The following is a 17,535-nucleotide window of genomic DNA, read 5'->3' on the forward strand; positions in this document are numbered from 1 at the left end:
TAGACCAGCTTTGGGGAGAATGTTGCAACCCATGTTGACTCTAGGTTTATCCCGGCCATGTTTTAATTTTAGATAGGTCACACAACAGGAAGTATCCCCTCGGCTTTTCTAGACTATTCTCATTTAGAAAGACTGGTTTTAAGCCTACTGAGCAGTTTCTCTGAACCCGGCCCATGCGCACATTGGCAGAATTTGTCTCAAAACTTTCCCAACCAATGTCTCAGTCTACCTGGAGGAGACAGAGCCTATAGATAGCAGCCTGTCCAGGTGGATTTGCTGGCTTTCATTGCAAACTATAAAAAATAATGATCCCATATCCTTCTTGGGGTCTGGGTAGCTCTTTGAAGATGAGCAGGCTGTGAGGAAGGAGTTTTGCCAATGAGAAAAAAATAACTGCTATAACTAGAGGAAATAAATAAAATAACTTAATCTGGCAGAGACCTCAAAGAGCCATCAAGTCCACAACTTCTGATTTGCATAGCACATCCACTTCACCCCTTATTGCTTTAGTCTCAACCTCCCTCTGTCCCCTATTCCTTCTCCCCTCCATCTTACCTCTCCATCCCTCTCTCCCTGCTTCTCTCCAAGGAAACATGAGTTTAAGTCATTTTTAGGGTTGTGGTAGTTACCATCTATCGAAGAAGGCAATGGCACCCCACTCCAGTACTCTTGCCTGGAAAATCCCATGGGCAGAGGAGCCTGGTAGGCTGCAGTCCATGGGATCGCTAAGAGTCGGACACGACTGAGCGACTTCACTTTTACTTTTCACTTTCTTCCATTGGAGAAGGAAATGGCAACCCACTCCAGTGTTCTTGCCTGGAGAATCCCAGGGACGGAGGAGCCTAGTGGGCTACTGTGTATGGGGTCGCACAGAGTTGGACACGACTGAAGTGACTTAGCAGTAGCAGTTACCATCTATAGAGTGCTTAACATGTTCCAGACTAGGCTCTTTACATATATTTTCTCATTCAGTCATCACAACAGCCATATGAGGTAGGTAGTTATAGTGATTATTATCACTATTTAGGAAATTGAGGTTTGCAAAAGGCAAACTGAGCTTCACGTTTGAGGCACATATAGTTTAAGTACCTTTCCTGAGGTTGCATAGTTAGCAAGTGGCAAAGCGTCTACATTCTGATTCTTGCTCAAAGCTAGTTCTTTAATCTCTGTCTTATACTCTCTTTCCCCATTTCCAGTTGGAGAAGAAACAAGTGAGAAAAGTCTCTAGTATTTAATAGGCCTCGAGGGGCCTGGCAGCCAAAACCCCTCCATTCGTTATAAAAACTGTCACTGAACTGCTTTCTTTTGTCTGATGTCCTAATAAGGCTCTAGCTTGTAAAGATGAATGAGACAAAAGTCTCCACTGTCAGGAAGCTTATGATACTGAGAGGGAATTGGGGGGTAATCAGCACTCAGGATACAGTGTAATAAGTAATATGAAGATGTACATCAGATGCTATGGGAACAAGTGGAAGTAGAACATAACTCTGGCCTGGGAATCAGCTAAGGCTTCCCAAAGCCTTATGGGAAGCCTCAGTACTAACTCATGTTAGTACATGAGTTAAGACACAAAAGTTAAAAGGGGATGAATGAGTTAAGGTACAGCCTAACTTCCTGTAATACAAAGAAGAGCAAATTCGGTGACTTAAATAAGAGACAAGTTCATTTTGCTTTCATGGAAAAGTCCAGAGGTAAACAGCCCAAAATTGGTGGAGTAGCTTGACCCACTCCAGTGTTCTTGCCTGGAGAACCCCAGGGACGGGGAGCCTGGCAGGCTGCCGTCTATGGGGTCGCACAGAGTCGGACACTACTGAAGTGACTTAGCAGCAGCAGCAGCAGCAGCAGCAGCTCTGCTGTCCTTACTGCTTGGCCTTAATCTTTGGGTCCGACTTACCTGTTCCATCAGTCTTCGTGAAAGAGAAAGGGAAAAGAGAATGGAATGCAGACAAATTCTTTATAAAAACGTGATCCAGAAGTTTGTATAAATCACTTCCACTTGTATTTTATTGTTTAAAACTTAAGTGCATGGCCTTACCTAGCTTTAAGGGAAGCTGGGAGATGTAAGCATGGGTACTCAGCTAAAATTCAATGACTTCTATTAATATTAGTAAAAGGAAGAAGGGTGGATGGATATCATAGTATAAAGTGAAGGGAAGAATAGAGGAAGATGAGATTGGAGACTGTAATCAGGGGCCAGATTATAGAGCACCTGGTGTACTAACTACAGAGTTTGAACTTTGTCTCAAAGATAGTGAGGAGTCACTAAAATATAATCAGAGGGGTAAAACAATTATGTTTTGAGTTTAGGAAGGTCCCTCTATGCATACTTTCATAGGCAGATTGAATAAAAGAGTGACATGAGGCACAGAGAATAGTTAGAAGACCACTGTAGTAATATTAGAGAGACATGATGAAACTCTGAACTGAGGCAGTGGTATTGAACAGAGAGAATAGATTAGAGAGATATTAAGGAAGTATAACTGATGGAACTTGGTGACTAAATGGATATGGGATGTGAGAGAGAGGGAAGATGGTAGGATAACAATACCCAGATTTCTGGCTTGGACATTAGCATTGTTTTAAGAAATAAACAATAAAAGAAAATAAATAGTTTAATTGTAGAAATGTTGAAGTTGAGATGCCTCTGGGATATCCAGATGTGAGTATTGAGTGAGCAATTTTATATATATATAAGGAATCCAGGTGAGGGATTATAACACCTGGTGAAGCAAAGAAATAAGAAGACACAATGAGGAAGAAAGATAGAGTTACTGTCTTTCATTCCTCTCCCATGATGCAGCCCAGTGTGGAGAATGACAGTCTTCTTGGGAGAGGAGAATGAAGTGAGCACTTGATTTCACTGTTAAACCCCAGTACCAGCCCACCTCAGCATCAGACCAACTCATGCAGTCAGATGTCTCTCATGGCCCCAGGCTCCCAGTGGTATTAGGCAAACCCAGGCCCTTGCCCCATGCTGTTATCCACCAGCTTCTGTGGCCCCAGGCATTTCCCAAAGTCCAAGATAGCTCCTGCAGCACCATGCTACCAGAAGGTTCCTGCAAATTCAAGCTCTCAAAACACTCAACATTGCCCAGCACCTATATCCCCAGACAGCTCCCAAGACATATGTGAGCTCACACAAACCCAGGTTCCTGGCTGACCCCACTGTCAGCCAGCTCTGTCACCAGGCTTCTAGTGGATTCCTGTGAATGCAGATTCCTGGACCATTCCAGAATGGATCAGCTCCCACAGACCTAACCTCTAGACCAGCTCACATAGACTGAGGCACCCACAATGCCAGGATTGCTCCTATGGCTCAGGGTCCAGACAGGCTCCTGTGGACCCAAGCTTCTGGCCAACCTCAGTGCCAGACAAGCACTTATGGCCTCAGCTTATAGGCTGGCTTCCAGAGAACCAGACTCCTGGCCTGCACCAGAAACAAGCTGAACCCCTTAGACTTAATCTCTAGGCTGGCCCTTGAGGCCCCAGATGACAGGCTGTCTTCCATGGCCCTAGGCTCCCAGTGTGCCCCAAGGGCAGACTAATCCCATTGCCCTAGGTTCTAGCCCATTTCCTATGAAATCAAGCTCCTGGCCCATCCAGCACCAGAATAGTCCCTGTGGACCCAGATTGTAGGCCCACCCTAGTGATTCCTTATCTTGGTCAGCCCTCATGGACCCAGATCCAGATTCATTCACATGAACCCAAATCATAAGCCTATCACTGCAAAACTCAAGTGTTAGGCCTATTCCAGTGAATCCAAGCCCCAGTCCATACACTTGGACCCAGGCACCAGGCTTGCCCTAGTGGATCCAAACACCAAGCTTGCCTACCTGATGACCAAGGCACCAAATTTGACTTCCAAAGAACTCAAGCAGCAAGTCTCCCCCAGACACCACCAGATGGCCCACCTAGAATCTCAGGATAAGAATGTGAAGAAAAGGGAAGAACCCTAGTACATTGCTAGTGGGAATGCAAGGTGGTGCAGCCAATATGGAAGTCAGTGTGGATGTTCCCTAAAAACTAAAAATAAGATTACCATATGATTCAGCAAATCCACTCCTGGGTATATATCTGAAAGAAATGAAAACATTAATTTGAAAAGATATATATATATCCCAATATTCATCATAGCATTATTTACAATAGCCAAGATATGAAAGCAACCTAAGTATCCATTGCTGATGAATAAAGCAGCTGTGTGTGGACTATCAGCCATAAAAAATAAGGAAAATTTTGCCATTTGCAACAACATGAATAATTTAGAAAGTATTATCCTAAGTGAAATGTCAGACAAAAACAAATAGTATATGTTACCACTTATATGTGGAATATAAAAGCTAAAACAATTGAATAAAATAGAACAGAAAAAGACTCAGATATAGAGAACAAAAATGGTTATCATTGTGATGAGGGAAAGAGAGGAGAGCAGTATGGGGCAGGAGATTAAGATATATGTATGTATACTTTATATGAAATAAATAAGCTACAAGGATATATTATATAGCACAGAGAATATAGTCAATATCATAATTACTTTAGAGTATAATCTATAAAAATATTGAATCACTATGTTGTATACTTGAAACTAGTATAATATTGTAAATCAACTATACTTTAATTAAAAAAAGATATTGAGTGAACTATAAGAAAACAAAGATAAACAACTAAATGAAATTAGGGACACAAGGCATGAACAAAACAAGTTCAACAAACAGAAATTATTAAAAAACAAAAACAAAACAGAAATCCTAGGGATCAAAGAACAATGACTGGACTGAAGAATACAATAGAGAGCTTCAGTATTATACTCTATCCAAAAGAAGAAAGAGTTAGTGAATTAGAAGACAGGTTATTTGAGATCATCTATTCATGGGAGCCTAGATGGGGAAAAAGTGGAAATGGTGACAGACTTTATTTTCTTTGGATCCAAAAATCACTGCAGCCATGGAATTAAATTAAAAGATGCTTGCTCCTTGGAAGAAAAGCTATGACAAACCTGGATAGCATATTAAAAAGCAGATATATCACTTTACCAACATAGGTCTGTATAGTCAAAGCTATGGCTTTTCCAATATTTATGTGCGGGTGTGAGAGTTGGACCATAAAGAGGGCTGAGTGCTGAAGAATTGATGCTTTTGAGCTGTGCTGAAGAAGACTCTTGAGAATCCTTTGAACAGCAAGAAGATAAAACCAGTAAATCCTAAAGGAAATAAAACCTGAATATTCCCTGGAAGGACTGAGGCTGAAGTTGAAGCTCCAATATTTTGGCCACATGATGCAAAGAGCCAACTCACTGGAAAAAACCCTGATGTTGGGAAAGATTGTGGGCAGGAGGAGAAGGGGACGAGAGAGGATGACATAGTTGGATGGCATCATCAACTCAATGGACATGAGTTTGGGCAAACTCAGGGAGATAGTGAAGGACAGGGAAGCCTGGCATGCTGCAGTCCATGGGGTTGCAAAGAGTTGGACATGACTGAGGGACTGAACAACAATAACAATATTCACGGTAGCAAAAAGAAAAAAGAATGAAAAAGAATGAGTATAGTCTATGTGAATTATGCTGCTGCTGCTAAGTCACTTCAGTCGTGTCCAACTCTGTGCAACCCCACAGACGGCAGCTCACCAGGCTCCCCTGTCCCTGGGATTCTCCAGGCAAGAATATTGCAGTGGGTTGCCATTTCCTTCTCCAATGCATGAAAGTGAAAAGTGAAAGTGAAGTCACTCAGTCATGTCTGACCCTTAGCAACCCCATGGACTGCAGCCTACCATGCTCCTCCATCCATGGGACTTTCCAGGCAAGAGTACTGGAGTGGGGTGCCATAGCCTTCTCCAAATGTGAATTATGGGGTCCATTAAAAGAAACAATTTATGAATAGTTGGAGTCTCAGAAGTCCCAGAAGGAGAAGAATGAGAGAAAACTTTTTAAAGAAGTAATGCCTGAGAATTTAAACCTAGGGGTAAATTTATGAAGCCAACAGTTATCTCAAAATGTCAACCCCAAACAATCTTTTCCAAGACACATTATAATGAAACAGTTTAAAATCAAAGACAGAATGTTAAAAGCAGCAAGAGAGAAAAAAAAAATACCCTTACATATACAGCTATCAAAAGATTTCTCAGCAGACCCCTTGCAGACCAGAAGAGAGTTGGATGGTATATGCAAAATGCTGAAAAAAAAAACCCAAAAACTTCCAACCATGAATATTTTACCCAGCAAAGTCATCTTTCAGAAATGAAGGAAAGATAAAGACTTTACCAAAAATTAAAGCTGAGGGAGTTTGTCCACACTAGCCCTGCCTATTGAGAATACTGAAAGGAGTTCTTCAAGCTAAAATGAAAGGATACTAGTTAGTAATGCAAAATATATGAAAGTATAAAACCTACTGCGGAGAAGGCAATGGCACCCCACTCCAGTACTCTTGCCTGGAAAATCCCATGGATGAAGACTGGAAGGCTGCAGTCCATGGGGTCGCTGAGGGTCAGACATGACTGAGTGACTTCACTTTCACTTTTCACTTTCATGCATTGGAGAAGGAAATGGCAACCCACTCCAGTGTTCTTGCCTGGAGAATCTCAGGAACGGGGAAGCCTGGTGGGCTGCCATCTATGGGGTCACACAGAGTCGGACACGACTGAAGTGACTTAGCAATTAGCAATAAAACCTACTGATAAGATAAATATGTTGTCAAATTCAGAATACTCTCATACTGCAATATGGCAGTGTGTTAATTATATAACTCTAATATAAAGGTTAAAGGACAAATATATTAATGATAACTTAGCTACAGTAATTTGTTAATGGATATACAGTATAAAATTGGGTAAGTTGTGATGTCAAAAACATAAAATATAGAGGGAGATGTAAAATGGTAGGGTCTTGGTATATGACAATGATAAGCTGTTATTAGCTTTAAATAGAATTTTATATCTATAGTTTTGTTTATATAAGCCTCATAGTAACCATAAATGCAAAAACCTAAGTAGATAAACAAAAGATACTGCTACTGCTAAGTCACTTCAGTCATGTCCAACTCTGTGTGACCCCACAGAGGGCAGCCCACCAGGCTCCCCCGTCCCTTGGATTCTCCAGGCAAGAACACTGGAGTGGGTTGCCATTTCCTTCTCCAATGCATGAAAGTGAAAGTGAAGTCGCTCAGTCGTATCCAACTCTTAGCAACCCCATGGACTGCAGCCTACCAGGCTCCTCCATCCATGGGATTTTCCAGGCAAGAAGAGTGGGCTGCCATTTCCTTCTCCAAAACAAAACATAGAGAGAAGGAAATCAAAGCATGACATTACAGAAAATGATAAATTCACAAAAATAAAGACAAGTGATGAGGAAAGAAGGGAATTTCAAAATAGCCAGAAAATAATTAAGATGGAATTAATAACTCCTTGCCTATCAATAATTAATTTGAATGTAAATGAATTAAATTATCTAATCAAAAGGCAGAGGGGCTGAATGGATTAAAAATAGGACCCTACAGTATGCTGCCTAAAAGAAACACTTCAAATTTAAGGACACACATTGGCTCAAAGTTAAGGGTTGGAAAAGTTATTTCCTGCAAATGGAACCCAAATGAAAGCAGGGATACTTATATCAGACAAAATAAACTTTAAATCAAAAACTGATTTAAGGGGATGAAGAAGGTCATAATTTAATGATAATATGGTCTATTCATCAAGTTCAGTTCAGTTCAGTTGCTCAGTCTTGTCCAACTCTTTGCGACCCATGAATCACAGCACACCAGGCCTCCCTGTCCATCACCAACTCCCGGAGTTCACCCAGACTCACGTCCATCGAGTCAGTGATGCCATCCAGCCATCTCATCCTCTGTCATCCCCTTCTCCTCTTGCCCCAAATCCCTCCCAGCATCAGAGTCTTTTCCAGTGAGTCAACTCTTTGCATGAGGTGGCCAAAGTATTGGAGTTTCAGCTTCAGCATCAGTCCTTCCAAAGAACACCCAGGACTGATCTCCTTTAGGATGGACTGGTTGGATCTTCTTGCAGTCCAAGGGACTCTCAAGAGTCTTCTCCAACACCACAGTTCAAAAGCATCAATTCTTAGACCAAATGAACTTGAATGACATATACAGAACATTTTACCCACCAACAACAGAATACTCATTCTTCTCAAGTGGACATGGAACTTTCTCTAGGATAGATAATGTTAGGTCATAAAATAAGCAAATATATGAAGATTGAAATCTTATCAAGTATTTTCTGGTCACAGTGGTATGAAACTAGAAATCAATAACTGGAAGAAAACAAAAAATTTTCAAATATGATGTAGAAAACGCACTTTTGAACAACCAAAGGGTCAAGCAAGAAATCAAAAAATTCAAAAAATACATGACAATAGAAAAACAACCAATCAAAACTTATGAAATGCAGAAAAGGCAATTCTAAGAGGGGACTTTTACAAAACACTACATTACACTACATTTACATTATATTACATTATACTACATTTACATTAAGACAAAAGAAAGATCACAAATAACCTAACTTAACATCTCAAACAATTGGTAAAAGAACAAACTCAGCCCAAGGTTTGCACAAGGAAGGAAATAACAAAGATCAGAGCAAAAAAGAGAGAAATCAATGAAATAGAGAACAGGAAACCAATAAAAAAGATAAATGAAATTACATTGAGTATTTAAAAAGATAAATAAAACTGAAAACCTTTAACTAGACTAAGAAAGAGAGAAGACCTGAATACGTAAAATCAGAAATAAACAAAGATTACACTACAGAAATAAAAAGGATAGTAAGAGACTACTATAAATAAACCTATGCCAACAAATTGGATAACCTAGAAAGATTGATAAGTTCCTAGAAATACATAACCTAGTGAGACTGAATCATGAAGAAATAGAAAATCTGAACAAATAGTGAGTGAAGAGCTTGAATCAGTATTCAGAAATGTTCCAAAGAAGAAAAGCTCAGGTCCAGATTTTTTCATTGATGAATTCTACCAAACATTAAAAGAAGAATTAATGTCAATTATTCTCAATTAAAAACGTTGAAAGAGAGAGAACACTCCCAAACTCATTTTTGAGGCCAACATTGCCATGATGCCAAAGCCAGTTTAGGACTCTCTAAAAAAAAGAAGGAAGAGGAGGATGGGAAAAGAAGGAGGAAAAGAAAGCTATAGGCCACAGACCAACATACCACAGGCCAACAATACAGAAAGCATAAATTCTCTGCAAAACACTAGCATACTTAATTGAATAGCACTTTAAAAGAATCATAGACTATTATCAAGTGGAATTCATCCCTGGGATGCAAGGATGCTTCAACATAAGAAAATCAATAAATGTGATATACCACATTAATAGAATGAAAAATAAAATTCTCAGTAGATGTATAACATACATTTGCCAAAATTCAATATCCTTTTGTGATAAATACGCTCAATAAGTTTGGTATGGAAAGAACAGACCTCAACATTACTAAGACCATATAGGAAAAGCCCACAGCTAACATCATCAGTTCAGTTCAGTCTCTCAGTCATGTCCAACTCTTTGTGACCCCATGAACTGCAGCATGCCAGGCTTCCCTGTTCATCATCAACTCCTGGAGATTGCTCACACTCATGTCCATTGAATCGGTGATGCCATCCTACCATCTCATCCTCTGTCGTCCCCTTCTCCTCCTGACTTCAGTCTTTCCCATCATCAGGGTCTTTGCAAATGAGTCAGCTCTTTGCATCAGGTGGCCAAAGTATTGGAGTTTCAGCATCAGTCCTTCCAATGAATACTCAGGACTGACTTTCTTTAGGATTGACTGGCAAGGTAGACAACTGTTGCTAAGATCAGGAACAAGATAAGAATATTTATTGTAACCACTCCTATTCAGTACAGTATTTCAGTCCTAGCCAGAGCAATTGAGCAAGAAAAAGAAATAAAATACAAATGTCACCCCACTCGAGTACTCTTGCCTGGAAACTCCCATGGATGGAGGAGCCTGGTAGGCTGCAGTCCATGGGGTCGCTAAGAGTCTGACACGACTGAGTGACTTCACTTTCACTTTTCACTTTCATGCATTGGAGAAGGAAATGGCAACCCACTCCAGTGTTCTTGCCTGGAGAATCCCAGGGATAGGGGAGCCTGGTAGGAGGCTGTCTATGTGGTCGCACAGAGTCAGACACGACTGAAGTGACTTAGCAGCATTGGGGAGTTTGAGGGAGAATGGATACATGTATATGTCTGGTTGAGTTCCTTTGATATCCAGCTGAAACTATCACAGCATTGTTAATCAGCTATACTTAAATACAAATATAAAAAGTTTAAAAAGAAATAGCTATGAATAATTTATTTCTGATAATTTTTTGTCAGACACAAGACATTAATTTTACCTTCTTGAATTCTGGCTATTTTTTAATCACTATAGGTAATATTCTTGAGCTCTTTCTGGGGTGCAGTTGTTACCCAAATACAGCTTGATATTTACAAGTATTTCCTTTAACCTTAAGCAGAAAAAGAATAGTATTTAGTCATGTTAATTTTTCTTCGTGAATGAGGCAAAACTTGTCTGTGTACTCTACTCAGTGCTCTGTGAATTATTTAGTAGTTCACTGTGGCTGGTGAGAACAGGAACTCTTCCAGCCACTGTGTTTCCCTTTAATTTTGTCCTGTGGTTCTTGCCTTACACATATGTATTAATCAGTATGCAGCTAAATTCTTAAAGAGGACGCCTGAAGATCTCCAGAGTTCTCTGTGCAGATCTTCTGTCTGCACAGGTACTCTGCCCTGAAAACTCTCACTTCCTTGCTCTTCTCATACTTACAACTCAGTGTCTTCAGCTTATGGAGACTGCTGGGCTCTTCTGGGTTCCTTGTCTTGTAGTATGGCCTTAAGAATCTTTCCAGGCTTTATGCTGGGACAATCATGGAGTTCACTTCATTTATTTTTCCTCTCTCATGGATCACTGTCCTTCATTGCCAGATTTAAAATGCCCTAATAATGATCAGAATCATTATTACATTTTTTCAAGCTTTTTAATTGTTCCATGCTGATGATATAAATCTAGGCCCTTTTACCCTATTTTGGCTGGAAGGGAAAGTGGCTGTCATGTTATTTTCAGAGGACAATTTGGTCTTTTATATCAGAATTTTAAATGTGTTTTTTGGCCCAGCAATTCTAGTCACTCTTCTAACTGCTGGAGATACAACAGTGAACATGATGATATATATTAGTATAGTATACAATCAAGTGGAGAGGCAGATAACCAAAAGCTAAATAAGTACAATATATGGTGTTAAAAGACCCTGATGCTGGAAAAGATTGAAGGCAAAAGGAGAAGTGGGAGGCAGATGATGAGATGGTTAGATAGCATCACCGACTCAATGTACATGAACTCGAGCAAACTTCAGGAGATAGTGGAGGACAGGGAAGCCTGGCGTGCTGCAGTCTATGGGGCTGCAAAGAGTTGGACATGACTTAGCAACTGAACAACAACAGCAGTGTTAGAAAGTGATAAGAAAATAAGTTAAATAGAGATGGGGGATAGAAAGCACAGCAGAGGGAAGCATGTCAAAATTTTGATACATTTATCTACAAGGACTCACTGAGAGGAGTGTATTTGATCACTAATACTACTGAAATCAAGATCACAAGCTATGGATATGGTTACCTGGAAGAAGCGCACTCCAGGTGGATGAAACATTCAGTGCAAAGTCCCTGGTGCACTTGATAAATAACAAGGGATATTTGTAACAACTACTACATCTGCTTAAGATGCTCACAAAATGGTAGCTATTTAGAATATTATTACTAATGATGACACCAGAAATATGACCTAAAAGTATATGGCCTCAAAGCTCATCTGCTTGCTACTATGTCATATTCTTTTTTCCCTATTCCATGAGCTACTGAAACATGTACTGCCTTATGATTCTTATTACTTTGTTCTCTATCATTGTGCAGCTTTCACACAGGCTTGCCTTGTGTTCCCAATCATGTAAGTTCTGTGTCTATGCAAATTATGTTGATTTTTGCCTGATAGAATGTTGGGCTATGACATTATTTTGCACAAATCATTGGGATTGATTTTATTATTGCAATGGAACCAGTTTCCTTCCTCCATCATCACATATGTGTGTCTTTCTAAATTGTGTTCACTCTGGCCAAAAGGTCATTCTCCTCAGGGATAGGAAGATCCTTAAGTACATATGAGACACTATATACAAATTCTAATCACAGCTCCTCCCTCACTTATCCAGCAATTATCATAACTTCAAGGAACTTTGTTTTTGTCCTTTCTCTTTTGAATAAGTAATGCATACATGGTTTGAAAAATTTTAAAGATCAAAATGATATAGGAGTGAAAAATAAGTTTCCTCCATCCTTCCCTGAGCCACTCATTATTCCTGTCTTGTGCAAACAATGTAATCAGTTTCTTGGTATCTTTTCAGAAATATTGAATGCATGTGGGTGTTTTTAATCATTCTTCACACCCTACCTCTACCCATACAATGTACTTTGACTACCTTTCCACTTGGTTCTCAACACATCCTGTGATAGGTGGTGCTCCCTGCAATTTACAGATGAAGAAGCTAAGGCTCAGAGATGGGAGGTGAATTTTTAATGAGTTTTGCTTGGAAACCTTTTTTACAGTTTTTGTTGGGAAAAGCTTTTTTACAGTTTCCCAGGCAGTAAGTGGAAAATTCAGGACTGATGTTGCACAGTTTTTAAAATAATAATTTAATTGGTTTTGTTCAGTGAATATGTGTCATGCAGCAATCCCATCTAATATATAGAAGAGTACACTCCTGATGTTGCCATTTTTGTCTGCATTCTTTCCTCTACACTGAGAAATCCCAGGTCCTGCACCTCAAACATGGTGGGAAATCTCTACTTGCTGGTGGTTAGAGTGTTTAAGAAAATATCCCCAATTCCTTTAGTAATATTAGAATTTCTATGGCAGACACTAGGTGTAATGCTGATGGACATCAACTGGCAGTTAGCATTAGGAATACAAAAAGTTGATCTTTCTAATTGTTTTCTGGAAATACTCCCCATCTACAGATCTATTCAGGTCCACCTGAGGAAAGTACTGCACCCCCAGTGCCTCCACCTCGAGTAACAGCAAGAAGACACAAACCAATTACAATTTCAAAGCGCTTGCTGCGGGAAAGGACAGTTTTCTATACTTCTTCCCTGGATGAAAGTGAAGGTCAGTATTAAAGTTTACCCTTATCTTCTTAATAGTGACTGGAGATAAAAAGTATATTGAAAAGCAGAAGTGGAGGCATAATCATTTTTTTCCATGTAAAGGTAGACTTTTTCTGCATCCTGAGCCAGGCAAGTCAAGGTTTGTAAAATTTGTGCCCAAAGAGTGAATTAGTCATTTGGTAGTGGATAGAACAGAGATGAACCCGTCCTAATCAATTTACAGATGAATCTGTAACATCATTTTCCCTTAGCAGAGCAGTGGAAGATACAAGGTGTTCTTAAATCTGTACCTCAATACATTGAAATAGGTGAGCAATGTGTTTTCTGAATATTCTGAGATTTTAAATAAAATTCTGCTAACCCAGGGGACTGATGGCTTAATAGGAGTTTCTAGTGCTTGTCCCTTCACAGTAACATGAATGAATTCCAACAACTATCTATGCAAGAAAATTCCTTCAATGAGAGCTATAGAATCCATATGACAGATAAGAATACCTGGGTGGAGTACAGAAATAAGAAAAAGTGCATTGCAGATGCTAGAAATGACACTTTCATAGTATGTCACCCTTCCCCAAAGCTCACATTATGTAGTCCAGGGAAGGATCCCCTCCACATGGAGAAAGGAGAGTGAAGGGAGCAATCAACATTACCTTGGACTGCAGCACCAGGCCCATCCCAGTAAACCCAAGCACCAACTCATCCCCCAGTTTTCCAGACTCCAGGCCAGCCTCTACCAAGCTAGGCCCTAGACCTGCCCCAGTACTAGGCCATTCCATGCAGTCTCAGGCTCTAAGCCTGCCCCTAAAGACCCAGAATCCAGGGCCAACACATGCCAAGCTGGCCCTGTAGCTCTAATCACCAGGATGTAACCACAGCTCAGCTTCTAGTCCAGTCTTCTGTGGACAAAGCCTCCAGGTCTGTCTCAGTGCCAGGCTAGCCCCCTGGGCCTAGGCTTCAAGATCCAGGCTGATCTCCTGCAGATCCAGGCTGAAAGCTTGCCCATTCACTGACCCAGGCACCAGATCAGCCTACTCAAGAACTCCAGCAGCAAGCTCACCTGTGGAGCCTGCCAGGTGTTCTGGTTGTGCTGATGGATAAAAGGCTTTCCTCACCAAAGCCAATCTATAAAGACTGGAAGATGTGCCTGCTGCTGCTACTGCTAAGTCGCTTCAGTCGTGTCCGATTCTGTGCGACCCCATACATGGCAGCCCACCAGGCTTCCCCGTCCCTGGGATTCTCCAGGCAAGAATACTGGAGTGGGTTGCCATTTCCTTCTCCAGTGCATGAAAGTGAAAAGTGAAAGTGAAGTCGCTCAGTCATGTCCAACCTCAGCGACCCCATGGACTGCAGCCTTCCAGGCTCCTCTGTCCATGGGATTTTCCAGGCAAGAGTACTGGAGTGGGGTGCCATTGCCTTCTCTGGAAGATGTGCCTAGTTCTTCAAATAGGGAAACACCAACTAAAGGCCACTGCTGCTGCTGCTGCTAAGTCGCTTCAGTCGTGTCTGACTCTGTGCGACCCCATAGATGGCAGCCCACCAGGCTCCCCCATTCCTGGGATTCTCCAGGCAAGAATACTGGAGTGGGTTGCCATTTCCTCCTCCAAAGCATGAAAGTGAAAAGTCAAAGTGAAGTCGCTCAGTCGTGTCTGACTCTTTGCAACCCCATGGACTGGATCCCACCAGGCTCCTCCACCCATGGGATTTTCCAGGCAAGAGTACTGGAGTGGGGTGCCATTGCCTTCTCCAAAAGGCCACTAGGGTGAGGATTAATCAGGGAAACATGACACCACCAAAGGAACAAAATAAGGCACCATGAACTGGTCCTAATGAAATGGATATCTATGAACTGTCCAAAAAGGAATTCCAAATAACCATCTTAAAGAAGCTTAGTGAGCTACAAGAGAACTCAGACAACTAAACAAAATCAGGAAAATGATGCACGAGAAGTTCAAGAAAGTCATGGAAATCATAAAAAAGAACCAAAAAAAAAATTCTGGAACTGAGGAGAAGAAAGAATCACTGCATTCAAAGACAGGTCACTTAAAATTACCCAGAGGAAAAAAAGGAAAAAAGATTATAAAAGAGACTTATGGGACACCATATACAAACCAATATACACATATGGGAGGAAGTCTCAGAAGGAGCACAGAAAGTAAAAGGGGCACAAAGCTTATTTAAAGAAATAATGATGGAAAAATTCCTAAATCTGGAGGAGGAAATGAAAACCTGGATCCTTGAAGCCCAAAGAAATGCAAATAAAGTAAACATAAAGAGATTTTAGCCAGAAAGATTTGTATAAAATTCTCAAAATTCCAAGACGAAGAGAATTTTGAATATACCATGAGAAAAGCAAATCATCAAATAAAAGGAAACTCCGATAATACTATGAGCAGATTCCTCATCTAAAACCTTGAAGGCCAGGAGAAATTGGGATGATATCTTCATGGTACTGAAAGGAAATAACTTCCAATCAGGAATACCATATTAGACAAAGTAATCCTTCAGAAATGAGGAGAGATAAAACTTTTCCAGACAAACAAACCTGAAGGAATTGATCACCAATAGACTTGGTTCAAAAGAAATATTAAAAGATAGCATACTAAGTGAAGTAAGCCAGACAGGGAAAGACAAATGTCATATGAAATTTGCTTATATGTAAAATCTCAAAAAAGAAACAGATGCAAATGAACATAATTACAAAACAGAAATAGACCCACAGACATAGAAAACAAACCTATGATAACCAAAGGGGAAAGTGGAGGAGGGATAAATTAGGATGTTGGGATTAACACATACACATTACTGTATATAAAATAGATAATATGTTGATGTATGGCCAAAAAATCAAAATGTTGTAATTATCCTTTAATTAAAATATATAAAAAATAGATAGCCAGTAAGGACCTACTGTATAACACAAGAAAGTGCACTCCGTCTTTTATATAAGCTATAAGGGAAAAGAATCTTTAAAAAGTGTATATATATGTATATATATATATATATATATATATATAGAGAGAGAGAGAGAGAGAGAGGGAGAGAAGAGTCAAGATGGTGGAATAAAAGGATGCAGAATTCATGTCTCTTCACAAGTACATCAGGAATACATATACAAATATAGTGATTCTCACAGAGCACCTGCTAAACACTAGTGGAAGACTGTGGACAACTAAAAGAAAAGAAAACTGTCCTTGAAACTGGATAGATTGAAAGAAGTGAAAAAAGAAAAGAGGAATCAAAAAAGGGACCAGTAACTCTGGCAGGAAGCTGAAGGTGAAGAGAATAAGACAAAAAGGAAAAACAAATATCATATATTAATGCATATACACGGAATCTAGAAATATGGTATAGTTGATCTTTTTGCAGAACAGAAATAAAGACACTGACATATAGAACAAATGTATGGGAGGAGGAAAAGGGAAGTAGGATGAATTGGGAGACTGGGATTGACATACATACACTGCTATGTGTAAAACAGGTAACTAATGAAAATCTGCTGTATGGCACAGTGAACTCCACTCATTGCTCTAACCTAACTAGGTTAGTGGTAACCTAACTAGGAAGGAAATTTTAACAAAGAGGGGATATGTGTAAACATTTGGCAGATTCACTTTGCTGTACAGCAGAAACTGATGTAGAAGTGTAAAGGAACTATATTCCAATAAAAAGAATATATGTAACTGAATCACAGTGCTGGACATCTGAAACTAACATGACATTGTAAATCAACTGTACTTCAATAAAATAAGTAAATAAATCAGTAAGACATGCTAAAAGAGGGTCAGTCCAGTTCAGTTAAGTCATTCAGTTGTGTCTGACTCTTTGCAATCCCATGGACTACAGCACGCAAGGCCTCCCTATCCATCACCAACTCCTGGAGCTTACTCAAACTCATGTCCATTGAGTGGATGATGCCATCTACTATCTCATCCTCTGTCGTCCCCTTCTCCTTCTGCCTTGAATCTCTCCCAGCATGAGGGTCTTTTCAGATGAGTCAGTTCTCTGCATCAGGTGGCCAAAGTATTGGAGTTTCAGCTTCAGCATCAGCTGCTACTGCTAAGTCACTTCAGTCGTGTCCGACTCTGTGTGACCCCATAGATGGCAGCCCACCAGACTCCCCGTCCCTGGGATTCTCCAGGCAAGAACCCTGGAGTGGATTGCCATTTCCTTCTCCAGTGCATGAAAGTGAAAAGTGAAAGTGAAGTCGCTCAGTCATGTCTGACCCTCAGCGACCCCATGGACTGCAGCCTTCCAGGCTCCTCCACCCATGGGGTTTTCCAGGCAGGAGTACTGGAGTGGGGTGCCCTTGCCTCCAGTAAATATTCAGGACTGATTTCCTTTTGGATGGACT

General features: G+C 40.4%; 1 protein-coding gene across 5 annotated transcripts in view; it reads left to right on the plus strand.

The window, feature by feature from the left end:
• The window catches only part of OPHN1 (oligophrenin 1), a 635,000-nt gene that overhangs the window by 571,621 nt on the left and 45,844 nt on the right, over positions 1-17,535 (plus strand). For all 5 annotated transcript variants that reach the window (XM_061409853.1, XM_061409851.1, XM_061409855.1 and 2 more), the window contains one exon: positions 13,038-13,185. In XM_061409853.1, the coding sequence (XP_061265837.1) occupies positions 13,038-13,185 (148 nt within the window). The remainder of the gene's footprint in view (positions 1-13,037; positions 13,186-17,535) is intronic.

This window comes from Bos javanicus, chromosome X (assembly GCF_032452875.1).
Source record: "Bos javanicus breed banteng chromosome X, ARS-OSU_banteng_1.0, whole genome shotgun sequence".
Classification (NCBI taxonomy): Eukaryota; Metazoa; Chordata; class Mammalia; order Artiodactyla; family Bovidae; genus Bos; species Bos javanicus.